At 40.9% G+C, this 26857-nt stretch overlaps 1 protein-coding gene across 6 annotated transcripts in view; it reads left to right on the forward strand.

Annotated features, from left to right (window-relative positions):
* Nucleotides 1–26857, forward strand: part of CETN3 (centrin 3) — a gene marked incomplete at its 5' end in the record, with an annotated part of 246600 nt that overhangs the window by 42328 nt on the left and 177415 nt on the right. For all 6 annotated transcript variants that reach the window (XR_013961302.1, XR_013961303.1, XR_013961304.1 and 3 more), the window contains one exon: nucleotides 13255–13363. Coding sequence is in view for 3 of the 6 variants with exons in the window: in XM_080681934.1 (XP_080538060.1) it covers nucleotides 13255–13340 (86 nt within the window). The remainder of the gene's footprint in view (nucleotides 1–13254; nucleotides 13364–26857) is intronic.

Below are 26857 nucleotides of genomic sequence, written 5' to 3' on the forward strand. Positions count from 1 at the left end.
ATATAGGTTTCAGGTGCAAAATTCTATAACACATCATCTGTATATTGACTGAATTGTGTACTCATCACCCCAAGTCAAATTTCCATCTAACATCATTTATTCCCCCTATGTCCTCCTCCACCTTCCTCCTCCTTCCCCTGGCAATCACCACACTGTTGTCCCTGTCCATGAGTTTTTCCTCTTTTTTTTTTTTCTTTTTTGCTCAATCCTTCCATTTCCCCCTCCCAGAGCCCTCTCGTCTGTCTCTGTTTTGCTTGTTAATGAGTGAAATCAAATGGTACTTGTCTTTTTAGTCTAAAGATGCAAAGCTGGATAGACTATGGGAGGTAGAAGATATTTGTAACAAGCAAAGTACATTTCCCTTGCTTACACAAATTATCTTCCCCTGATTTTTGAAAGGTTGTTAGTGCCTATCCCAGAATGCCTTAGAGGATTTTTCTATAACATAAGAAGCTAGAAGCTAGCTTAGAAGTGTTTGAGGTGCTGGGTATGAGTAGAAATATGTGGGCCAGACTTGAGCCTTAAGTGAGAAATAACTATGGAGGGAGCTGAGTTTTCCCCTACTTCTTACCAAAAAAATGTAAATTGTCAGGAGCTCAAATACAAAATATGTCATAACGTATTCACAAGTATTCCATTATACTTTTGGGCATATGGAAAGATTGCATTCTCACCCCCCTCTGAAGTTAGGTGGACTATAAACATGTTTTGGCTAATGAAATGAGTAGAAGCGAGATGTGTTAACATCATGAGGTGGGAGTGGTAAGAGCCTATGTGCAGTCTTGGTGTCCCTTTCCTATGATGATCATTAAGCTGTGTGTTAAGATAGAACTTCCATAGTTTGGGTTTCTTAGTGACTTAGTGACAGGATTGAAATCTGTGATCATCCTATATAATAAAAGGCTAATATGCAAATTGTCCCCACGGGCGGGAGTTCGACTGACTGGGAGTTAGACGTGTGCTGACCACCAGGGGGCAACGCGGAACATGGTGGGTGTCAGCAACGGGATGGTGGAGCCCGTGAGTGGTTGGCACCAGGCCAAGGCAGGTGCAAGCGGGAGGCGCGGGGGGGGGGGGGGGGGGGGGAGGGGGCGATAATTTCGATATCCATTTCTCCTAAAGCAGTGGTTCTCAACCTTTCTAATGCCGCGACCCTTTAATACAGTTCCTCATGTTGTGGTGACCCCCAACCATAAAATTATTTTCGTTGCTACTTCATAACTGTAATTTTGCTACTGTTAATGAATCGTAATGTAAATATCTGTGTTTTCCGATGGTCTTAGGCTCTGTCGCAACCCACAGGTTGAGAACCGCTAGCAGGGTCGCCTAAGACAGGTTGAGAACCGCTAGCAGGGTCGCCTAAGACAGGTTGAGAACCGCTAGCAGGGTCGCCTAAGACAGGTTGAGAACCGCTAGCAGGGTCGCCTAAGACCATCGGAAAACACAGATATTTACATTACGATTCATTAACAGTAGCAAAATTACAGTTATGAAGTAGCAACGAAAATAATTTTATGGTTGGGGGTCACCACAACATGAGGAACTGTATTAAAGGGTCGCGGCATTAGAAAGGTTGAGAACCGCTGTCCTAAAGCATGAAGCATCTCTAGGATTGAACTTGAGCTTTTTCCATGGGGCCTGTCAGTCCCAGACAGTTCACAAGATGATGGAAGTTGTTCCAGCAGGTCTGGGTATGAATGGAAATATGTGGGCCAGACTTGAGCCTTAAGTGAGAAATAATTATGGAGAGAGCCAAGTTTTTTCCTACTTCTTACCAAATATATATATATATATATATATATATATATATATATATATATATATATATATATATGTATATGTATATATATATATATAAATTGGTCTCTGTCCCTCTCCCTCACCCCTTCCTGTTACAGAGCTCCTAAAATTCTTATAAATAGGGGTGCTAGGAGAATCTTTTATTTAAACATTTATCTTTAACCCCTGTATCTGACACAGAACTCCTCAGACCTATATAATTTTCTGAGTGATAAGAGTGTCTAAAATTGAGCTCCCATGTCCCTTGAAATTTCCTGGCAGGAATGTCTTTTGTTCTAATAAGGAGCTGGTCATTTGTTCTGGGGGCTGGTCATTGTTGTTAGAATCTTAAAACTTTCAGCCCCACCTTTCATTCTTTAGGTTTAGGAGAGGGGCTGGAAATGTACTTAATATTCCATCATGCCTATGTGATGAAGCTTCCATAAAAATTCTCATATTTCAGGTTTCAAGGAGCTCCAGGGTGAGCCAACACATTGCTACCCAGAAGGTGGCACATGTCAACTCCAGATCTCTCCCTAGGTATCTCTTTATCTGACTGTTCATCTGTCTCTTTTATCATATACTTATCTTCTATAATAATAAAAGCATAATATGCTATTTAGACTGGACAGCCAAATGACCTTCTGGATGTCCTTCTGGATGAAGCCATGGAGGCAGGAGCCAAGGCAGAGGCAGTTAGGGGCAATCAGGCAGGCAGAAAGAGTGGTTAGAGGTGATCAGGCAGGCAGGCCAGCGGTTAGGAGCCAGCCATCCCGGATTGAGAGAGGGATGTCTGACTGCCGGTTCAGGATTGGGCCTAAACCAGCAGTTGGACATCCCCCAAGGGGTCTCGGATTGTGAGAGGGTACAGGCCAGGCTGAGGGACCCCCCCCCACGCATGAATTTTGTGCACCGGGCCTCTACTTACATAATAAACTGGTAGACATAAGTGTTTTTCTGAGTTCTGTGAGCTGTTCTAGGAAATGATTGAATTTGAGGAGAGGGAGGTATCATGGGAATCTTCAGTTTGTAGCCAAGTTGGACAGAATTGTGGATAACCTGGGGACCTACTATTTCTAATTGGTATCTAAAGTTGGGGGCAGTATTGTAGGACTGAGCCCTTAACATGTGGAGTCTGCACTAACTCTGGTTGGTATTGGAATTGAATTGAATTGTAGGACACAAGCTGGAAATTGCTTGGTGTGAGAAAAACAACAGCTTACATGTGGTGTCAGAAGTGTGGTGGTGTGTGAGAGTAAAGGAGAAACATACAGAATTAAGTTTTTTTTTACTAAAGACCCATTATCTATAATCAAATCTGCTGACAGAAGGGCAGAAAGCAGCTTGTAAGTTCTTTTGTAGCTCAGCCACAAAAACCATCTACAAAAATAAGACCATTGCTTTAAATGTGGGTAAAGGATATTTGAAACCCTGACCTTGGAAAATGGAGAATACTTTTTTATTTACTTACTTTTATTTATATTAAACTAGAAGTTTCTCAGTGTGATTTTATGATTCACAATTTACCTACTGTTTTATAACCATCCTATTGTATTTCAGGTAAATAGGGTCAAACTGAAGGGACTTTTCTTTGTTAAATCTGTAAAGCATCCATTATAAAGAAATGCCATGTTTTATTAAATAATTATGAAGCACCTTTCTAAGATCATGCACACTTTTTTTTTTAGTGTTTATGTTTATTGGTTTTCTCTGCATATTGATTTTTACTTCTTTTTCTTTTTAAAATGTTATATTTTCATTACAGTTTACATTCACTATTATTATGTACTAGAGGCCCAGTGCATGAAATTTGTGCACGGGAGGAGGTGTCCCTCAGCCCAGCCTGCACCTTCTTGCAATCTGGGACCCCGCAATCTGGGACCGCTGGCTCCTAAATGCTCTCCTGCCTGCCTGCCTAATCGCCCTTAATTGCTCACCTGCCTGCCTTATCACCCCTAACTGCCTCTGCCTCAGCCCCTGCTGCTGGCTTCGTCGGGAAGGATGTCTGGAATGATGTCCAGAAGGTGTTCAGCTGTCTGGTCTAATTAGCATATTACGCTTTTATTATTATAGATTAGAGGCCAGGTGCATGAAATTCATGCATGGGGGTGGGGGTCTCAGCCCGGCCTGCACCCTCTCCAATCCGGAGGATGTTTGAAACCAGCAGTTGGAAATCCCTCTCACAATCTGGGACCACTGGCTCCTAACTGCTCACCTGCCTGCTGGCCTGATTGCCCCAACTGCCCTCCCCTGCCAGCCTGATTGCCCCTAACTGCCACTACATCAGCCCCTGCCACTGTGGCTTTGTGCGGAAGGACATCTGGATAGATGTCCAGAAGACATCCAGTCTAATTAGTATATTATTCTTTTATTAGTATAGATTATACAACATAAGCTTTAAGGTAGAATTGCATTAGTAGAAATGAAGAGACATTTCATTAAAAATGTATATTGGTTTGATATGATTTAAATCCACTTGTTTATGACATAGCTGGTTTTGCTCAGTGGCTAGAGCTTCAGCCCGAGTACTGAAGGGTCCCAGGTTAGATTCTGGTCAAGGGCACATGTCTGGGTTGTGGGCTTGATCCCCAGTAGGGCGTGTGCAGGAGACAGCTGATCAATGATTCTCTCTCATCATTGATGTTTCTATCTCTCTCCCTCTCCCTTTCTCTCTGAAATCAATAAAAATCTATTTAAAAAAATAAAAGAATAAGATTGCTATCAAAGCCAAGTAAGGTGTGTCATTCGTTGTCCCTGATGAAGTCTGAGCAGCTCAGTTGCTGAGTGATTTCGCTGGGTTCTTATCAAATAAAATCCGTGGAGAAGCAACTATGCCCACCATACATTTATGCTATAAAGACAGAAAGTTGGGGAGGACAGAGTGCTTCTGGAGTAGGAGACAGTGAGAGTCAGCAGCTGGGAGGCAGGGAAGATGCGGGAATGCCCAGTGCCTGGAAGTACCTGAGGGTCTGGGATATGCAAATCTGCTGGGGGCGGGGTCAGGCCCTGTGCTCTGAGAGGTCAGATCCTGAGGGAGGGAGGGAAGGGGTGTGATTCCAGGGAATCCCCTTCCTGCGAGGCTCCTCCTCCTCCCCTTAACCCCCTAACCTGTCCATTTGGATAAAGGGGGTGGGAAGCAGGTACGCAATGCCTGGGTGGGATGCCCCTCAGTCCGGGATCTCTCTGGGGTGGGGGAGGGGTGTTTGTATTGGTTTATTTGATTCTTCTTACACGTTGAGGGGGGTGGCAGGGGAGTGTCTGCCAGACATGGTTTCCTTCTGCTTGCTCACCAGAGGTGCCCTGCATGATGCCTTTTCTCTTCCTTCCCCGATGCCCTGAGTTAACACGCATGAGATTGTTAGGGACGAAACTGGGGCCCCGTTGTATTGCGTGGAGATTGCACTCCACAGGAACCTGGCTGATTCAGGGAGGGTTGGGATCATTCACTGCCGAAAAGGCTCAATTTAAACCAAGCCGCTGCTTAGATAGGCGCCGGCTGAACCGTTTGCGGAGGGTTTATCATCCCTTCTGGCTGTTTCCTTGGAAACCACAAACTCAAGATAGCAGAGCCGGGGCCATGCGCTTCTCAGCGCTGGCTCTCCTCAGTCAGATGCTGAATTTACTTGAAGGATGTAGAATAATTTTTAAATGATACTAAAGTGTGTACAATTAGGTCAAAGCATTATGCAATTGTTTCCTTTAATTTGTATGATTGAGGGTCCTGAGTGTTTGAAGATGCCAGCTCTCACAGAACATATTGATTTTAACTATTGAATTTAATCAAAATCTCCAGTGACTCTTTCGGCCGGGCAGCCTCCAGGCCTGGCGGTGAGGCAGGCCTGTGCACGCCTCTGCCGGTGGCCACTGCCGCTGGGGGCCTCTCCTGGGCCAGGCGGCCTCCTGGTTGGGTGATGCAGCATGCCTGCACTTCCACCAGGGGCCGCTCCCGGTGCCTGACTGGTCATGACTATTATGCGCTTGACTGGTCATGACTGCTAAGATGTCCGGGCTAATTAGCATATTCCTCAATTATTATATAGGATTAGTTTTTAGCATATAGCATGGTCCCCCTGATATTTCTACTACCCACCTGGCACCATACACAGTTATTACAATACTATTGACTCTATTCCCTGTGCTGTACTCTACATCCCATGACTATTTTGTAACTACCAATTTGTACTTCTTAATCCCTTCAACTTTTTTTTTAAAATCTTTATTGTTGAGATTATTACAGATGTCCCTCTTTTCCCCCCTCATTGCCTGCTTGACCCAGTTCCCACCCTGCCTCAGGCCTTCACCATCCTATTGTCTGTGTCCATAAGTAATGCATATCCTATCTAGTAAAGAGGGAATATGCAAATTTACTGTCACACTGTCACAAAGATGGTGGCGCCCACAGCGGAGGCGGAGCTTCCATAACACAAGATGGCTGCGCTCACAGCAGAGGCCGAGTTCCTGTAATGAGCCTTAAAAGCAATCAGCAGGGACCTGAGTCTGCATGGCACTGGTCCGAGGCACAGGACCTGAAGCTGCACCCCCTGCCCAGTGAGGCTTGACAGGGGACCTCAGGCCGCGTTCCCCCGCCCCAGTGCCCCCGCCCCCGGCACTGGGCTGGAGGACCTCAGTCTGTGCCCCCAATCCCAGCGCCAGGCTGCGGTGCTTCAGGCCACACCCCTGGCCCCGGCACCAGGCCGGGGGAACCTCAGGCCGTGCCCCCTGCCTTGCAGGATTCGACAGGGGACCTCAGGCTGCGCTCCCTACCCCGGCGCCAGGCCGGGGACCTGAGGGTTGGGCTGGGGGACCTGAGGCTGCATCCCCCGACCGGTGGGGCTTGACAGGGGTGGGGCCGGCTGGGTCTGGATCTCACCCAATGGGGGTGGGGCTGGCTGGGTCTGGGTCTTGTGCAATTTTGAGGCACTGCGGGTGGGCAGGGACTTGACTATAGGTCCCGCAGTGTGCCTCAGACTCTGACAGGAGGAAGATATTCATATACATTTTACTAATTTTCTTTCATCTCTGACACTTCTATTATAGAGAAAGGGCAAATAGCAATATTAAAATATTTCCTCTAATTAATCCCCTTTTAATGTGCACGAATTTCATGCACCGGGCCACTAGTCTTATATAATGAAAACCTGATCTGCTAAGTGTCTGGTTATCTTGTCAGCTGTTTAACCAATCAAAGCATAATATGCTAACGATATGCTAAGGCCACTCAACCACTTGCTATGATGTACATTGACCACCACGGGGCAGAAGCTCCAAATGGTAGGTTAGCTTGCTGCTGGGATCTGGGCAATCAGGACTGAGCAAGACCAGCCAGACACACCCTGGAGTCCTCCCGTGTTCCCTCTCCGGCTGGCCAACCTCCTGCATCCCTCCCAGTGCTGATCATGCACTGGTGGGGTCCCTCAGCCTGGTCTGCACCCTCTCACAATCTGGGACCCCTTGGGGGATGTCAGAAAGCCGGTTTTGGCCTGATCCCACAAGCCAGGCTGAGGGACCCCACTGGGGCATGAATTCATGCATCTGGCCTCTAGTATGCATATAAGATCTTTGTTTAATCTCTTCCCATCCCCACCCCCTTCCCTCTGAGAATCGTCAGTCTGTTCCATTGCCATGCCTTTGATTCTATTTTATTCATTAGTTTATTCTGTTCATTAGATTTCTTTTTAAAAAAATACATTTCTATTGATTTTAGAGAGGAAGGGAGAGGGAGAGAGATAGAAACATCAATGATGAGAGAGAATCATTGATTGGCTGCTTCCTGTAGGGGATGGAGCTCAAACCCGGACATGTGCCTTTGACCAGAATCGAACCTGGGACCCTTCTGTCCACAAGCTGATGCTTTATCCACTGAGCCAAACCAGTTAGGGCTTCATTAGACTTCTTATTTGTTTATTTTGATTTTTAGATTAAATTGTTGATACGTATATATTTGTTGCCATTTTGTTGTTCATATTTTTGATCTTTTTCTTCTTCTTCCTCTTCTTAAAGAATGCCCTTCAACATTTCATATAATACTGGTTTGGTGGTGATGAACTCCTTTAGCTTTTTCTTGTACATGAAGCTCTTTATCTGACCTTCAATTCTAAATGACAGCTTTGCTGGGTAGAGTAATTTTGATTGTAGGTCCTTGGTATTCATCACTTTATTTTTTGCCACTCCCTTCTGGCCTGCATAGTTTCTGTTGAGAAATCAGCTGACAGTGGTATGGGCATTCCTTTGTAGGTAACTAACTGCTTTTCTCTTGCTGCTTTTAAGATTCTCTCTTTGTCTTTAGCCCTTGGCATTTTAATTATGGTTTGTCTTGGTGTGTGCCTCTTTGGGTTCCTCTTATTTGGGACTCTCTGTGCTTCCTGTACTTGTTATTTCTTTTACCAGGCGGGGGAAGTTTTTTTGTCATTATTTCTTCAAATAGGTTTTCAGTATCTTGCTCTCTCTCTTCTTCTGGCACCCCCATAATGTGAAAGTTGGCACGCTTGAAGTTGTCCCAGAGGCTCCTTCCACTATCTTCATATTTTTTTATTCTTTTTGCTCTTCTGGTTGGGTGTTTTTTACTTCCTCACATGTCAAATTGTTGATTTGATTCTCAGAATCCTCTCTTCTACTGTTGAATCCCTGTATATTATTCTTTATTTCAGTCAGTGTATGCTTAATTTCTGACTGGTCCTTTTCCTTTTTTTTTTTTTTTTTTTAATTCTCACTAAGATCCTTAAAAATCTCACTAAGTCCCTTGGAAGTTTCTAGAAGATTCTTGAGTAACCTTATAACCATGGTTTTGAACTATATATCCAGTAGTTTGCTTTCTTCCATTTCTGTTATTTGTGACATGTTTCTTTGTCTCTGTATTTTGGTGCTTCATTGTGTTTATTTCTGTGTATTGGGTAGAGCTGCTATGTCATCTTGAGTTGGTAGAGTGGCCTTATGTAGTGGGTGTCTTATAAGGCCCAGTGGCTCAGCCTCTCCAGTCACCTGAGCTGGGAACTCTAGGTGCTTCCATTTGTGGGCTTGTGAGCCCAGTCTTGTTGTAGTTGAGACTTGATTACTGTTGGTTTTACTGGGAGGAATTGACCTCCAGGCCAATTGGCTGTGAGGACCAGCTGTGACTATAGTGGGAGAGTTGCTGTGCAGGAGACACCCTTATGGGGCAGGACTTGCTTCATTGGGCTTTGGTGCTCACTAAATCTGCCCCTTGAGTGTGTCACTTATGGATGTGTAGAGTTGTAATCTGGTATGGTCTGACACTGACCACTGGGTACACTGGCTCTTGGGTCTCCAGGGAGGTGCAAAGTCAGCCACTGCCTGGGGTCACGCAGCAGGAGCTACAGAGAGATCTGCAGATTCCTCCTCTTTGTATTGGGTTTGGATGTGTCCAGAGGAGGCCCAGCTGTAAAGTAAGACAAGCTTATGCTGATGCTGGGTCTTGGGCCTTTTATTGATAGGTTTGGGGTTCCCTGAACCAGCTGTAGCTTGTTTGAGAGATTTTAGTCTGAGCAAGGACAGGCAGCTTGGGTGGGGTTGTAAATTGGATGAGGCTGGGTCTTAGGGAATCACCAGGGTGGAGCAAACCTAAGTGGCTGTCAGTCAGTCCTGTGACTGGGGAGGTCCCAGCATAGGAACAATGATCCCAGTAAGCACCTCCATCTGGGAGAAAGCCGCCGCCTAGTTCTTGCCCTGATGCCAGACAATCCAGTTCTTCCTCGTATGTGTCTGTGTCCCGAAAAGCCTCACCCTGGTGCTGGAGCTCAGAGGAAGCAGGACCTTGTAAGTTCAGTTTGTGGTGCTGGAATTTTAAGAGAACATCTGGGCCTTCAGCAGCCTCTGTGTCACTGAGCCCCAGTCTGCACTGGTTTTTACAGCCCATAGTTTTGGGGACTTCTCTTCCCAGCTCTGGGACCCTGGGCTGGGCTTTTGGTGTGGGGCTGGCACTCCTTGCTCCTTCAGGTGGCCTCTGCAGAGACAATCTCCCTCCCGAATAAGAAAGTGGCACATGTGGGTGCCGGACCAGCCTGTTCTGCACCTCTGTACTTTCCACCAGTCTCAGTGTGCCTCCTTCTTTACTTCTCTAGTTGTAGGACTTCCATTTAGTCAGCTTTCCAGTGGATCTGGATGATGTTTGTTCTGTATTTTAGTTGTAATTTTGATGTGGTTGTGGGAGGCAGTGAGTACAGGTGGTTACCTATGCCGCCATCTTCCCTTCCTTCATATTGATAAAAAAACAAAACAAAACAACTAAATAGTCAACCCAAAGTCATTTAGTTTTTACCACCAGCAGAGACAAACTGGAAATTGCTTAATCCTAAGTACAACTTCCTGGAGAGGGAATCTGACTGGGCAAGCTTTAGTTTAATATCCAAATCTAGCCCAATTAGTTGTGGTTTATGACACCAGGTCACTGAGTAACACATAGGTACCATGACCAATCTCTGGATGGGGCAGAATGTTTATTCTCAGAAAAACCTCACAATGCAGATAAAAGTTTGAACACAGTTGGGAATCATTGCCCTAGTGTATTATTAGTACAATTAAATAGATTATCAGTATACTCTCAAAGGATTTGACTATTACAGTCAGTTTATAAAATTGTTCCTTTAAGCTGTTAAAGATTCTTCTATATGGTACTTAAATTAATAATGTAAAGGTAATATATTGATGTGATTTGGGGCATGTCCACTTTGGTGGCTTAAAGTGAGTCCTTTTCTCGGAAAAGGAGCCGCTCTGGGTGTTGCCTTTCCAGCAGAATTTGAGCAATACTAGTGTTTGTGTTGAGAACCAAAACCTTCCATATCCACACTTGCTTATGATTTACAATAATATGACTTTGCTATTCAGATGCTTCATTAAGGTGATTTTATTATTCCATGGTCTTCATCAACCTGATTTGACTGTTTCAGAAAATTCTTGTCTAGAAAGATAAAGTTGTTAATAACTTTATTGTTTATTTCAGAAATTTTCTGAAAATCCATTTAAACCAATATTAGATTATTCAAATCAAAGTAGCATCAAACAGCTGTTTACTCTTCAAGAATTGCTTTGAGACCCTTTATTCAAACCTTCTCTTTGTATCTACCCATGCCAAACTATTAGGTCACAAATGTGCCAAATCACAGTAAAGCCCCATTCTCACACCAAATGATCAACCTTAAATCAGATTTCCCAAATCTTAAACATATCCTATCTTTGTCTTTCCTCTTCTGAGACATCACCAAGGTTCTTGTCAAGGTGGCAGCCTCACTCACTGTGGTAAACAATAAACTCAAGTTTGCTTTATCAACAGGCTATTTTGGTGGTGATTTTAGGGAGTAAAGTACATATAAGATTTACTTCTTATTCCACCTACAAATGATGCTTTTTGCATAAATGGTGACCCATAGTTTGGAACTATAGGCCAATAATAGTCCAAAAAAATCTCAATTAACTTACTATTTTTTTCTTTTTCTTTCAATCTGGCATGTGATATTTATAGTCAGAGAATGTCATTGTTGCTCAGTCATAATTATTGTTTTTCAAATTAGTGAATCTGGAAATGTATTATGGTTTCAGGAATAAGTAAGTAAACTATGTATCCTAGCCAAGCAGCCTACATCAACCAAGAATGATTTTTGAAAAAAAGCTGTATAGGTTTTATGTAAATTTGGTATTTGTGAGCACCAAACTTTTAGCACTGACATCTGCCTGAGAAGAAACTTAATTTACAGCAATGGCAGAAATGAAGTTCACTGTGAACTAGTTTTGGATACCATATGCTTTAACATTCTGAAGAGGAAGGAGAACGAGGCATTTTAAAAACAGCTTTTTCTTGCTCTCACTGTGGATGATGTTGCATGACAACATTGTGACATCATCACTTACGCTATTTTATTTGCTGTTGCACCAATAGAGCATCAAGGCATGCAACAGCACCTTGATGTATGTGGTGCTTTCCTTCTGTGGAACTTAAGGCGCTTCACGGCATTTTCTTTCTAAATCTCACATCTCTCTAAGGTATTGCCAAACTGGAGACAAATTTCACAGTTTAATCATGTGGAACACATTGGTAAATATAGATGTGCCTTTTAGAAAGTTGCTTCAAAGTGTACTTTGCAGCTCACACGACGTTTCTCAGGGTGTAAACCAGTGGTGTAATGTAAAGCTCTTGGCCCTCCCCCACGTGAGAGGGGAGGATAGATGTGTTTGGCAGCACACAGTAGCGCAGGAGGAAGGCAGGGTCCTGTGGAAAAGGCAGGCTATTTTTTTCATGTGCCCTCCCATCATTTCTCTACACAGGGGTGCTTCCTTTTCTTCCATCTCATTTTTGTTTTCTTTCCAGCATCAAAAAAGAAAAGTAATTTATAAAATTTAACTTGTAATTAATAGTCTGGTTGGATTTTCAGGGCAGAACACAAAAGTCCATTTAACTCACAATTCCTGTTGATTATAATCCTGGCCATCGAATCAGTTTTTACAGTTGTAAGCGAAAATGGGTTCTTATGAAAGGTGAATGTGGCAACATTGCATACATGTCTGTTTCTTTCTCTCATCTTTCCAAATCTACTGTGAGGCAGAATGAGGTTTTTTTTTTTTCAGAATACTTCTGCCTCTCCCGCCTCACCTTTTCTTTCCTAGACCCCCATACCTCCCAGTTCCCTAGAAAAGATCTCTTGGTATGGAACAGAGACCTGAAGTGAGTCCTAGTTGTATCCTGTAGTAGTTTTGTGAACCCTAAGTGGTTAAACCTCCCTGAGGCTGATTCCCCATTTGTAATTTATACATAATACCTAGCTCACAGAGTTGTTGTGAAGATTAAATAAGATAATGAGCATGAAAGAGCTGCAATGCTATCTAGCAGAGAATAATAAGGCCAATTAAAAACATTCTGACTGTCCAGCTTTCTGGGGCTGATTTGCTTTACCCTTCTGGTATGATCCAAACCATTTTTTTTAGAGTGAAAGAGGAAACTCCAGGACAATAACAGATAGAAACTGGGTCTGCCCTAAGCAAACCAGGATGTATGATTAACCTCTACATAGGGAAGCTTTCAGATGGGGGGTACCTGTGCTTACTTGTACATGTTATTATGGATAACGAATTTTATGAATACAAATATAATTTATAGCCCACATATAAGTTGAACCTGAATCACAGCCTTTTGTATAGCTTGTAGTATTTCCCAAAATTGCTACCTGGACAACAGGTGGCACATGAGACCATTTCATTACATTAATTTTTTTAAGCTATCATATCAAATCTATAATTTTGGAAGTAAAAATTATTATTTGAAAATAAATTGATTTAGATCAAATTACGAATTGACTTAGAGAAAATAAGTAAATAAATTACACTACATTTGTATTATAGATACAGGAAGGCTGGTTTGGAACGACTGATATGTAGGAAGCCCTCCTGGATAGGATACAGTCAGTAGAATGAAAGAATAATCTACTCAGTATTTAAATAAACAGTTTTATAATATATCACCTTTCATTCCAGGAAAGGTGCTTTGCAAGAGTTGGAGAAAAGATCAATACCCAACTGTGGCCCAGGTGAGGGGAATAGAATGGAGTAATTGCAGCTGAAGGTTAACTGGACACATTTCCTGGTAAGTTCTGAGCCTCACCACCATTTTTGTACATTATTAATGTAAATGATGTATGAAGATTGATAAAACTTGGCAAAATGTAATACATATGCTGTTTTAATCTTTGTGGGGATATTTTATTTGTGTTTATCCTTTGAAATTTACAATGGGACTTAGTTGGTCTTGTTTTGAGAATTCCAGAAAGACTCCTCACACTCTTTGAGTAGTTCATTTAATGCCCTGGTACCTGGCCCTAATCCTTTCTAGTTTAAGTGCAGTTGCCAAAGAAACAGAAAAATTGGGAAGATGTTATCTTTCTGCTTCTTGATACTTGTTACAAAGTCACTGATAGCAGTGGACTTCCTAATCCTCACCTTACTTGGTTTTTATTCAGTTTTCTTTTTGTGACATCTGTCAGTAAAAAACATGAATGCTTCTTAGTGTTTTTGTTTGTTTGCTTAAAATGGAGACAATTTTGATAATGTATTAAGATATTGGGTATTGAATGATTAGAGGTCAGCCATTCTCTTTCCTAAAACACATTAACATATTTGAGAGATGGTCATTCACAGATTCTACGTGCACTCAAACTCAGGGTCTGTAAAGGTTTACAAGTATTTGTGTATGGCTTCATGTGTATTTTCAGAGTTATTTTTTTTGTGTGTGAAACTTTGAAAAATGAAGAAAATTAAGTTGTTTCTAAAAAACCAAAGCAGCCTGCCATCTCTTTTTCTTTTCTGGGCTACGATCCAATTTGCACAGCAGTTGCAAAGAAAAAGCAAACGCATCACTAGATTCAGCGAGAAATATTGTAACAGTATGTAATCTCTGTCAAGATAAAATTGCTTTGTGATTTACATTACAATAAATCCTGACCTTTAAGTGCTGCAGACTAAGCTAATCTGTGAAGTACTTTATTCCAACACTGAATCAGCGAGAGAAGCTCAACCAAATTGACTGCATTAGTCTCACCATGGTATGGTTAAAGAGCCTATATATATCGAAGCAGATTACAGAGCTTGTTCCATGTGTACTATAATAAGTAGGATAATTGAAATATTCAATCTGTTTCATCATTGTGAAATAATAGAATTATTTTAACCTCCCTTCTGTTTGCCTATTATGAGGATACAAGTAGCCTCATTAAATATCATTAGGGCCTGATTAAGATTGATGAGAACAAGGAAATTCAGAATTAAGGCAAAAATACCACATTGCATTTCAACCTAACTCACTTCTACGGCTGTTATTTATTTTCATTTTCTCTCTCTCCCTCTCTCTCTCTTAAATTTTTGTAAAATAGTTAAGGTATTATGTTGAATTTCTCAGTACCAGCTTTGAGTTTTGGGCTATTTGTCTGTCCAAGTCAATCATTGGGAAATGGAATTTTCTCAAAGATATGATTAAAAAAATAAATAGAAGTTACCAAATTTGGTAGATTTTGGGCCATTTCTCCCCCAAATATTTTTCTTTCCTCTCCTCTCTTGGCTTTCTTCTAGATTTTGATCACACGCATATCAGACAACTTTAGATCATTCCAGAGCTCACTAATACTCCTTTTTTTCTATTTTTTTCTCTCTGTGCTTCATTTTGGATAGTTTCCACTGCATGTCTTCAAATCCACTTTTTTCTTTCTTTCTGCACTGCCTAATCTGCTATTAATCATATGCAGGATATATCCTATATAATAAAAGGCTAATATGCAAATTGTCCCCTTGACCAGGAGTTCAATCAGAAGGCAGGCCGGCCAACCACCCATGTCCCCCACCCCGGCCAGGCTGGCCGGACCCCACCCATGCATAAATTCATGCACTGGGCCTCTCTCTCTATACACACACACACACACACACACACACACACACACACACACTGAGTGGCCAGATTATTATGCATTCAGAGATCATAATAATCTGGCCACTCAGTGTATATCTATAATAATAAATGTGTAATATGCAAATCGACCGAATGGCTGAACAGCAGAATGACTATCAGATGACCACGCTATGACACCCACTGGCATGAGGCCAACCAAGGTGGGTGTGATGCGATTGGTCGGGGGGCCCGCCATAGCCCCATGATCGCCCTGCAGAGGGAGGCCCAGGCCACTGACCAGCAGGCTGTGGCAGGTGGGCAGGGCCTCTCTCTGCAGGGGCGTTCCATTGTGGGGCTCCCAGACTGTGAGATGGAGCAGGTTGGGCTGAGGGACCCCCCCCCCCGCCCCACCCCACAGTGCACAAATTTCGTGCACTGGGCCTCTAGTAAATATATATTTCAGGTGCTACATTTTTCATCTCTAAAAGTTCCAATAAAAAATGCTTTCCATTTCTCTCCTCATCACACTCATGTTTGATAATTCTATCATCTCTCCTGCATATGCCTCTATACTTGCTGAGTGAATATTGACTGGATACTGGATATTGTGTTTTTGTTTTTGGATGCTGAACTTTTTGGCATTTCTTTAACTAATGTTGGACTTTGTTCTGCCACACAGTTAAGTTCTTAGGAATCAGATTTCTTTGAGACTGGGCTTTCCATTTTGTTAGTCTAGGATTAATGTGACCCTTTGGCTAAGGCAGAACCCTCTGAAGACTCTTTCTCATGCTACGTGTATTATGAGGTCTTGCCACTCTAGCTGGTAGGAACATTTCTATCCCTGTCAGAGTTGTGGGAATTGCCTGGCTTATTGCTCTCTGTTGCTTCTTTATTTGGTCAGAGGTACAGTATTGTCTTTTCTTGTACAGATCATTACTCATTCAAAGATCTGCAGTAAATCTGCCAAGCTTTGAAAATCTTTATCTGTGTAGCTCCCTCCTCACTGGTACTTTACCCCAGAAATTCCATTTGTCTTGGCCTCCTGTATTCCAACTTCTATCTTTTCAACATGGAAATCATAGGGCTCAGTTTGGGTTCCCCTCTCTTCTCTGAGAACTGGAAACTCTCTTTAGGCAATCAGTCATCTGGAGCAGTGGCAGAGCTCATGTTTTTCCCCTTTTCTTAGGGACTACTCATGTGCTGCTTATTTAAGTTCTGAACCAATTCCTTCTATACTTTTGTCAAGTTTTTCTTTGTTTAAGGTGAAAGGTTCCCTGTTACTCTATCATGGCCAGAAGCAGATGTCTCAAATAACTGGTGTTTAAAAGGTACTTTACGATTTTTATTAAACCATTTGTTCAGAAGTTCTTGCCAGTACACATTTCTGGAAACATCAAAACAAGTGATACGAAGATTTTTTAAACAAATTCTAGACACAATAAACTATAATAATTGTTAATGCTCATTTTCCAACCACAAAGCAATGTAGTGAGTACAAAGCACATAGAACACCATAATTACTTCAGCAACTAAAAAAAAAATATTTTTTTAACTTTTTTTAGGAAGAGACATATAAGAAAGTGTGGAGTGCTGGAGGCCTCTTCCATTGTTTCTTATGATAACTGTTGCTCTGCTCTATTTTAAAGTTACATTTGAGTTCAGGGAAATGATTTTCATTTTAGTAAGGCAAACTTTTTTGTTATTTTGTGATTTTTTATTTTAGATTTTTATAATAAATTTATAGGGTGCCTGGAGGGCAGCACAATTTGCATCACAGGGGGGCCGCCTAAGAAACTCACCTGGGACAGACCACTCTGTTCTGCCTTGGAGCACTATTACCTAGAACTAGAATTTTTCATGAGATACTCCACATTATAAATAGAGACATCCTCAGGGCACCATATCAATGTATACTAGAGGGTCTCCTCATGCATTTTGAGGGGAAAATAGCAGTTTTGATATCCCCAAGATGAGAGCAAGTATTCCTGATGCTAAAAGGATACTTGAGCACTTAGCTGAAACATAAGCATTTTAAAGATCAATTTTATAGTTCCAAACAATTTTATTTATTTATTTATTTATTTATTTATTTATTTATTTATTTATTTATTTCTGACACTATGACAGAGGACCCATACCCTCCCTTTTCCACCCAGTCCCCACCTCCTCCTTCCCACCTTCCCTCATAGACTGTTGTTTGTGTCTATGGGATATATATAGATCTCCTTTGGCTAATAGTTCCAAAATTTTTTTAAATTAAAATACAGTGAATTTCTAGATTCATTTGCTTTAGTGCTGAAAAGAGAACAAAACTAATAGTTTGAAGGAAAGATTATATGAAAATATTGATGGATTGATGATATAGATAAGACACATGAATGGTCTTTTAGGCTACTATTTATTTCCTTTATATTTTACAAGAATTTATTTGAGACCAACTGACAACCTACTATTTATTTTCTTAACAATTAAAAAAACCTGCTACAACCATTACAACTAGACCATTACAACCTGTGACTTACCAGTATTTAAATTTTCTGTGACCTAACCTGTAGAGTGGAGCATAAGAATAGCTCACTGATCTTTTGTGACATCAACTAAATCAACATATACCTCTAAAACAACAATTTTGTTTTTTATTAGGATGAGCCTCATGTCTTTCCAATGACTCAGGGCTTATATTGTCCTCAGGTCTGTCAGACATCCCTCCACCTTCTTGCACACAATGCTAACTCCACACATTTTCTTGTTCCTGTTTGATTTAGGAGTCTCGTGGGGTATGTTATCACTTATTTTGTTTTAGATGTTGGTATGTGGTTTTCTTGCTTTGCTGTCATAGCTGTTTTCTGATTTTATGACAGAATTGGGATGATTCAAAGCTACCCCACTGCCACAAATATCTTCCCAGAATTCCCCCACCTTGGCTTCATAAAGTTTTTGTTTCCCCATCTGTTAAAATAATGAGAATGAAACAATCTCCCAATTCCCCTTTCAACTCTAAGATCTGTGACTGTATAAGGTAACCTTATTTGGTGGATCCAAAATTTGGAGGAAAGGAGTATATGAGATACTAACACACTTTCATTTTTTTAGACCCTGCATGTCTAACATTAAGTTGCTGTGTGCTATGATTATATTTTGTCCCCTTATCAATACTCATCCTTATATCCATCCACCCTAATAACAAACAATGAGCCTGTACCTTTGTTCTCTAGGTACTTACCAGGTTTGGTGTTATTTGAAGCTATAAATAGCCACACTATAAATGTCATTTCTCAGATACATTATCACTTAAGCAGGCCTGATTGCTATTTAGAGGTGAAATGTGAGTCTTAATGTGTGTTTTTTGGGGGGGTGGGGGTGTGTGAGATAAACTATTCCAGCTTTATGACATAGAGGATTTCTTGCATGCCACCACAATCTAGACCACTTAGCATGAATTTTCTCTGGGATTTAATAAGCAGCTAAGGAAAGCCAATTGACATCACCATTGGTTTAATAGTCAGACTCTAGGAGCTTGAAAAAATTTAATAAATCTAGGCATATTGCCTATAGGCATGTGACAACTTAGTGTTATCAAATAGCCTTGTATAGACAGCTTCTCTATAGAGGGACAGTCTTGCAGAATAGTTGTCAGGAGAGACTTCAAATGGGGACAGAAGACACACTGGGAATACACAAGGGCAACATTTCATTCCTCCAGAAGGATCATGAGCTCAACAAATGTAGGTTATGTACCTTTCACCACATTCTCTGAGATCATACAATTTATATAATAAACATTTATGGGATACCTACCATGCACCAGTCGTTTTATTAGGTACTTTCTTTATCTTTTTATTTTAATGTAATTTTTTCTTATTCAAGTCATACTTGCACATGCTTAAAAAAAGCCAAACAATACTTTGAAACTCATAAAAAATAGTTATCCCCTATTTTATTTTTTGCATCTTCTAATTTATTTTCTCTAGAGGCAACAATTTAAATTATCTTAGCTGTTTAATATTTGCTTCCATATATCTAAATAACCATGTTCATTGCTACTTCTTGACTTGTCAGTTTTAAATATGATTTATCAGTTTCCTGCTCCAGAGATTATTGTTTAGCTCTCTCTGTCCCCATCTATTCCACACATATATTTACGCTTTCTCATCCTTTCAATAAAATTATATAATCATTTTTATTTAAGTCAATATTTGTTTACATTGTATGATCATTTAATATTATACATAAATAGTGAACCATATATTATACTATATGTCATTTTCTTTCAGATATAACTTATATTTCCTCTGAAATAAAAAACACTCCTTCTTTTTTGTTTTTTACTTTTCCATGTAAATATCAGTAATTCATTTTCAATTCTCTGACAGAACTGAAATTCTGATACTTTGGGTAGCTGTCATATTTACTGAGTGTTAGAGACATCTCTTCCATAGGCCTCTGTTCTCCTGCCCTAATCTGCACTGGTTGCTCCTCAGCCTGTCACCTTGAGTTCCCACCTGTGTGTTTGCTCCACCTGTATGTTGTTACCCCACTTAACTCTAATGATTATTTGAATTTCCCATTCTTTTATTCTCTTTTTGTTTCAGTTTGGATTTTTTCCTAATGAACTATTCCCCAATTCATTAATTCTCTAGGCCAACCTAATCTGTTATTACATCCATCTGTTGATTTCTTAAATGAGATATTTTATTTTTCAATTCTAGAGTTTCATTGGATTCTTTTTAACATAGATTGCAGTTCTGACAAAATTCTTCATCTTGCCATTTATTTTCTTGCTTACATTATTATAGCTATTTTGAAGTCCTTATTAATAACCGTAATACCTGGACTACCTGTTTTTTTTTTCTCTTTTGTTTTTAGTTTTTTGTGTTTCTGGCATAGTGGATGATTTTTTTTTTGAACTTTGCACACTTACAAATGTATTTATTGGCAAGAAAAACAAAATAAGGCACTTCAGGCAAATGAAAAAGTAGTTTTCTATTAAGAAAGAAAAGTGGAATACACACATATATAAAAGGGTAAAACATATCCAGTACTTGTCACCAGAGGTCAGTAGGAAAACAAAAAACAACAAATACCAAAATGTCATTTTTTAAACATCTTTTTAAAAAATTTAATAAATCTTTATTGTTCAGATTATTACAATTGTTCTTCTTTTTTCCCCTCTTAGCTCCCCTCCACCCGGTTCCCAGCCTACCCTCTGCCCTTACCTCCCCAGCACTGTCCTCATCCATAGGTGTACACTTTTTGTCCAGTCTCTTCCCACACCCTCCACACCTCTTTCCCCCCGAGAATTGTCAGTCCACTCCCTTTCTATGCCACTGATTCTATTATATTCATCAGTTTATTGTGTTCATCAGATTTTTTATTCACTTGATTTTTAGATTCACTTGTTGATAGACATGTATTTGTTGTTCATAATTTTTATGTTTTTCTTCTTCTTCCTCTTCTTAAAGAATACCTTTCAGCATTTCATATAATCCTGGTTTGGTGGTGATGAACTCCTTTAGCTTTTTCTTATCTGTGAAGCTCTTTATCTAACCTTCAATTCTGAATGATAGCTTTGCTGGGTAGAGTCATCTTGGTTGTAGTTTCTTGCTATTCATCACTTTGAATATTTCTTGCCACTCCCTTCTGGCCTGCATAGTTTCTATTGAGAAATCAGCTGACAATCGTATGGGTGTTCCCTTGTAGGTAACTAACTGTTTTTCTCTTGCTGCTTTTAATATTCTCTCTTTGTCTTTTGCTCTTGGCATTTTAATTATGATGTATCTTGGTGTGGTCCTCTTTGGATTCCTTTTGTTTGGGGTTCTCTGCACTTCCTGGACTTGTAAGTCTATTTCTTTCACCAGGTGGAGGAAGTTTTCGGTCACTCTTTCTTCAAATAGGTTTTCAGTATCTTGTTCTCTCTCTTCTTCTGGCACCCCCATAATTTGGATGTTGGTACACTTGAAGTTGTCCCAGAGGCTCCTTACACTATCTTCAAATTTTTGGATTCTTTTTTCTTTTTGCTTTTCCAGTTGAGTGTTTTTTGCTTTTTTGTATTTCAACTCTTTGACTTAATTCTTGAGATCCTCCAGTCTGCTGTTAGGTCTCTGTATAATATTTTTTATTTCAGTCAGTGTATGCTTAATTTCTAGTTGATCCTTTTTCATATCCTCGAGGTCTCGCTAAATTTATCGGCCTTTTCTAGGAAATTCTTGAAAAACCTTATAACCGTGGTTTTGAACTCTATATCCAGTCATTTGTTTTCCTCCATTTCTTTCATTTGTGACCTGCCTCTTTGTCTCTGCATTTTTGCTGCTTCCCTGAGTTGGTAGAGTAACTTTGTGTGGTAGGTGTCCTCTAGGGCACAGTGGCTCAGGCTCCCCAGTTACCTAGGTGGACACTCTTGGTGCACCCCTTTGTGGACTGTGTGCTCAGCTTTGTTGTAGTTAAGTCTTGATTGTGGTTGGTATCACTGGGAGGAATTGACCTCCAGGCCAATTGGCTGTGAGGATCAGCTGTGTCTACGCTGGGAGAACTTCTGTGCTGGAGACACCCTTATGAGACAATACTTGCAAAATTGCAAAAGGCTCTGTGCTCAGCTTGGATGGGGCGGAGTTTTAGGGCAGAGCAGACAGCCTTGGTTTCCCTTCAGCCCTGCCCTAAGAGGCCCCTAGGTCTCAGTTTCCCTCGGTAATCGCTGCAAGCACCTCTGAGAGAAAGCCGCCCTCGAGTTTCGCCTGCTGCCAGACAGTCCAGTTTCTCCCCGAATGAGTTGGGGTTTCCAGAAACTTGCCCGGAACTGGAGTTCAGTGCAGTCGGGAGCTTCCTTCTCCCTCCCGCTTTAGAAAGCCAGTCGTGCGCTCAGCCTCCCGTGCACACAGCCACCTGTCCTCTCCGCGTGCGAGTCTCCGTACCTCAGCCTTTTGCAGCTCCTCTGAGTCTCAATGTGCTTTCCTCTTTTCTTCTAGTTGTAGAATTTCCACTCAGCCAGCTTTCCTGTGGTTCTGGATGGTGTCCGTTTTGTCTTTTAGTTGTAGTTTTGATATTTTTGTGCGAGGCATCAGTTTAAGTGTTTACCTATGCCGCCATCTTGGTTTCTCCCAAAATATCATTTTTTAATGGTCCTTTTCTTGTGGATCAATTACAAAATTATATAAAAATTAAACCTACTTGCATGCTAGAATTACACTTCAATTCACCCACAGATCTACAGAATTATCTCACTTCAATATTTACTTATAGAAGTAGGACCCCATACTACAGATGATTACTTAAAGAATAAGTCAGTAATAATAAGACCATATATGTATAACCTGTATAATATTTCATTCATGTCATGAAAATTTTAGAGTAACCTAATTTTCAACAGGTTACCCATATTAGTTACATTAATATGATTTATTTCCAATGCAGTTTTCACATCACTTTGAAAAATATTTGTTAAAATTAAAAATTATGTCTTATTTTTTTCACTTATACAGTTTCTACCCAGTATTCATTCTCACATGGTTTTGTAGGGATTTGAGACAAATGAAGGTTTTCCTATATTTTTTACATTTAGAACTTTTTCCACTCTGAGGTCTTTGTTTGTCTGTTTTTGGGTTTGGCTTCCCAAGGAAATGAGACAGCTAAAGGCTTTCCACATAGGGTATCTCTCCAGTGTGCATTCTTACATGTCAACAAAAGGTTCTCACACATTCCTTATATTCATAGACTTTTTCTTAGTTATGAGCTCTTTCATGACTTCGTAAAGAACTGGGACGACTGAAGGCTTTACCACACTTTTTACACTGATAGGGTTTCTCTCCAGTGTGAGTTCTTTCATGTGCTCATAATGAACTAGGACCATCAAAGGCTTTCTCACATTCCTCCCATTTACAAGGCCCATCTCCAGTGTGCTTTATCATATGTCTTTGAACATTGGAAAGGGAAATGAAGGCTTTCCCACATTCCTTACATTCATAGGGCTTCTCTCCACTATGAGCTCTTTTATGTTTTTGAATGGAACTGAGATAAGTGAAGGTCTTCTCACATTGCTTACATTCATAGGGTTTCTCCCCAGTATGACTTCTTTCATGTTTTTGAAGGAAAAGGGAAAACTGAAGGCTTTACCGCATTCCTTACATTCATGCGTTTTTGTTTTTTTCTGTTATGAGTTCTTTCATGATTTTGAAGGGATCTGGGAGTATTGAAGGATTTACCACATTCCTTACATTAATATGGCTTTTCTCCACTATGTGTGCTTTCATGACATTGAAAGTAATTTGGACAATCAGAAAAACCAAGATGGCGGCATAGGTAAACACCTATACTGCTGCCTCGCACAACAATTTCAAAACTACAACTAAAAGACAAAACGGACATCATCCAGAACCACCAGAAAGCTGGCTGAGTGGAAATTCTACAACTAGAAGAAAAGAGAAAAGCACACTGAGACTCAGAGGAGCTGTGGAGGGCAGAGGTGCGGAGTTGCAGAGTCGCGCGTGTGCGCAGAAAGGGCAGGTGGCTGAATATGCGGCTGGCTTTCTCGAATGGGAGGGAGACAAAGGCTCCCCACTGCGCTGAACTCCATTTCCAGGTGAGACTCAGGGAACCCAGACTCATACGGGGTGAAACTGGACTGTCAGGAGGAAGCACACTGAGACTCGGGGGAGCTGTGGAAGGCAGAGTTGCGGAGGCGTGCATGCACAGAGAGGGCAGGCAGCTGAGCGTGTGGCTGGCTTTCTTGTTCAGGAGGGAAACAAAACCTCCTGACTGCACTGTACTCCAGTTCCGGGTGAGACTTTGGGTACCCAGACTCATTTGGGGAGAAACTGGACTGTCTGGCAGTGGGCAAAACGCAAGGGCAGCTTTTTCTCAGAGGTGCGTGCAGCCATTGCCACTGGGGCAGGGCTGACGGGAAACCAAGGCTGTCTGCTCCACCCTGAGACTCCGCCCCATCCAAGCTGAGCACAGAAGCTCTCCCAGCCTAGACACAGCTGATCCTCACAGCCAATTGGCCTGGAGGTCAACTCCTCCCAGTGATACCAACAACAATCTAGGCTTAACTACAACAAGGCTGTGCACACAGCCCAAAAAGGGGTGCACCAAGAGTGTCCACCTCAGGTAACTGGGGAGGCTGAGCCACTGGCCACTATAGGACACCTTGCACACAAAGCCACTCTATCAACTCAGGGAAGCAGCTAAAATGCGGAGACAAAGAGGCAGGTCACAAATGAAAGAAATGGAGGAAAACAAATGACTGGATATAGAGTTCAAAACCACGGTTATAAGGTTTTTCAAGAATTTCCTAGAAAAGGCCGATAAATTTAGCGAGACCTCGAGGATATGAAAAAGGATCAACTAGAAATTAAGCATACACTGACTGAAATAAAAAATATTATACAGAGACCTAACAGCAGACTGGAGGATCTCAAGAATTAAGTCAAAGAGTTGAAATACAAAGAAGCAAAAAACACTCAACTGGAAAAGCAAAAAGAAAAAAGAATCCAAAAATTTGAAGATAGTGTAAGGAGCCTCTGGGACAACTTCAAGCGTACCAACATCCAAATTATGGGGGTGCCAGAAGAAGAGAGAGAACAAGATACTGAAAACCTATTTGAAGAAATAGTGACCGAAAACTTCCCCCACCTGGTGAAAGAAATAGACTTACAAGTCCAGGAAGTGCAGAGAACCCCAAACAAAAGGAATCCAAAGAGGACCACACCAAGACACATCATAATTAAAATGCCAAGAGCAAAAGACAAAGAGAGAATATTAAAAGCAGCAAGAGAAAAACAGTTAGTTACCTACAAGGGAGCACCCATAAGATTATCAGCTGATTTCTCAATAGAAACTATGCAGGCCAGATGGGAGTGGCAAGAAATATTCAAAGTGATGAATAGCAAGAAACTACAACCAAGATGACTCTACCCAGCAAAGCTATCATTCAGAATTGAAGGTCAGATAAAGAGCTTCACAGATAAGAAAAAGCTAAAGGAGTTCATCACCACCAAATCAGTATTATATGAAATGCTGAAAGGTATTCTTTAAGAAGAGGAAGAAGAAGAAAAAAGTAAAGATAAAAATTATGAATAACAAATACATGTCTATCAACAAGTGAATCTAAAAATCAAGTGAATAAAAAATCTGATGAACACAATAAACTGATGAATATAATAGAATCAGGGGCATAGAAAGGGAGTGGACTGACAATTCTCGGGGGGAAAGAGGTGTGGAGGGTGTGGGAAGAGACTGGACAAAAAGTGTACACCTATGGATGAGGACAGTGGGGGGGGGGGAGAGGGTGAGGTGGGAACCGGGTGGAGGGGAGCTAAGAGGGGAAAAAGACAAAAGACGAACAATTGTAATAATCTGAACAATAAAGATTCATTAAAAAAAAAAAAAAAGAAAGCAATTTGGACAATCAAAAACCTTTCCACACTCCTTACATTTGTAAGGCCCATCTCCGGTGTGCTTCATCATGTGTCTTCGAAAGTTGGTAAGAGAACTCAAAGCTTTCCCACACTTCTTACACTCATAGGGTTTCTCTTCCGTATGATTTCTTTCATGTTTTTGAAAGTATCTTCGACAACTGAAGGACTTCCCACATTCCTTACATTCATAGAGTTTCTCTCCAGTATGACTTAGTTCATGTTTTCAAAAATAACTTGGACCACTGAAGGCTTTGCCAGATTTTTTACATTCATAGGGCTTTTCTCCACTGTGTCTCCTTTCATGGCTTTGAAAGGATGTAAAGCAGCTGAAGGCTTTACCACATTGCTTACATTCATATGGTTTCTCTCCAGTATGTGTTCTTTCATGTTTTCTGAAGTAACTGGGACAAATGAAAGCTTACCACATTGCTTACATTTATACAGTTTCTCTCCTGTGTGAGATATTTCATGAGTTCGACAATAACTGAGACAACTGAAAGCTTTACCACAGTGCTTACATATATAGAGCTTCACTCCAGTGTGAATCATTTCATACCTTTGAAAGGACTGGTGGTACTTGAAAGCTTTCCCACATTCCTTACATTTATATGGCTTTTCTTCATATTCCTGATACTCATATGGTTTGGGTGCAGTGTGAGATCTCATATGCCTACTATAGAATGAATGATTCATGAAGACCCCCCACACACTGCTTTCACATAGTTTTAGTCCAGAAGAAGTTTTCCTTTTCTGATTATGATTTGGAATTTGGCTGAAGTTTTCTCCATATTGACTACCTTGTTTACTTTTACCCGGTCTCTTTACTATATGAATGCTTAAATTTGTCCCATGATTTTCATATTGATCTTCAATGTCATGGTCTTTGCATATTTCTCCTACTGAGGCCAAGTTCCTGAATGTTTCCCTCATCACATCTCTGTAGAGTTTCTTCTGTGAAGAATCCAGTAAAGCCCACTCCCCTAGGGTGAATTTCACACTTACATCCTCAAAGTCCACAGAATCCATTTTTAGTTTTTTTGGGTCTCCTGGTGTCCCCCTTATGATTTCTGGTAACCTACAGGTCCCAACGTGACAGAGCCTGCGGCAAAGCCCATAGTGGATGATTTTGACTTAATGCTGGATATAGTAAATTAAAATGTATAGATGCTCTTGATGATTTTTTTCTTTATCTAGAGAGAATTTTCTTTTCTCTGGCAGGCAGTTAGAGGAAGGATGGGTCACTTTGGTACACTTGCAGTAATTTTTTCCAGTTTGTTCTTATTCCTAGAATATT

The sequence above is a fragment of the Plecotus auritus genome, assembly GCF_963455305.1.
Source record: "Plecotus auritus genome assembly, chromosome: 7".
Lineage (NCBI taxonomy): Eukaryota > Metazoa > Chordata > Mammalia > Chiroptera > Vespertilionidae > Plecotus > Plecotus auritus.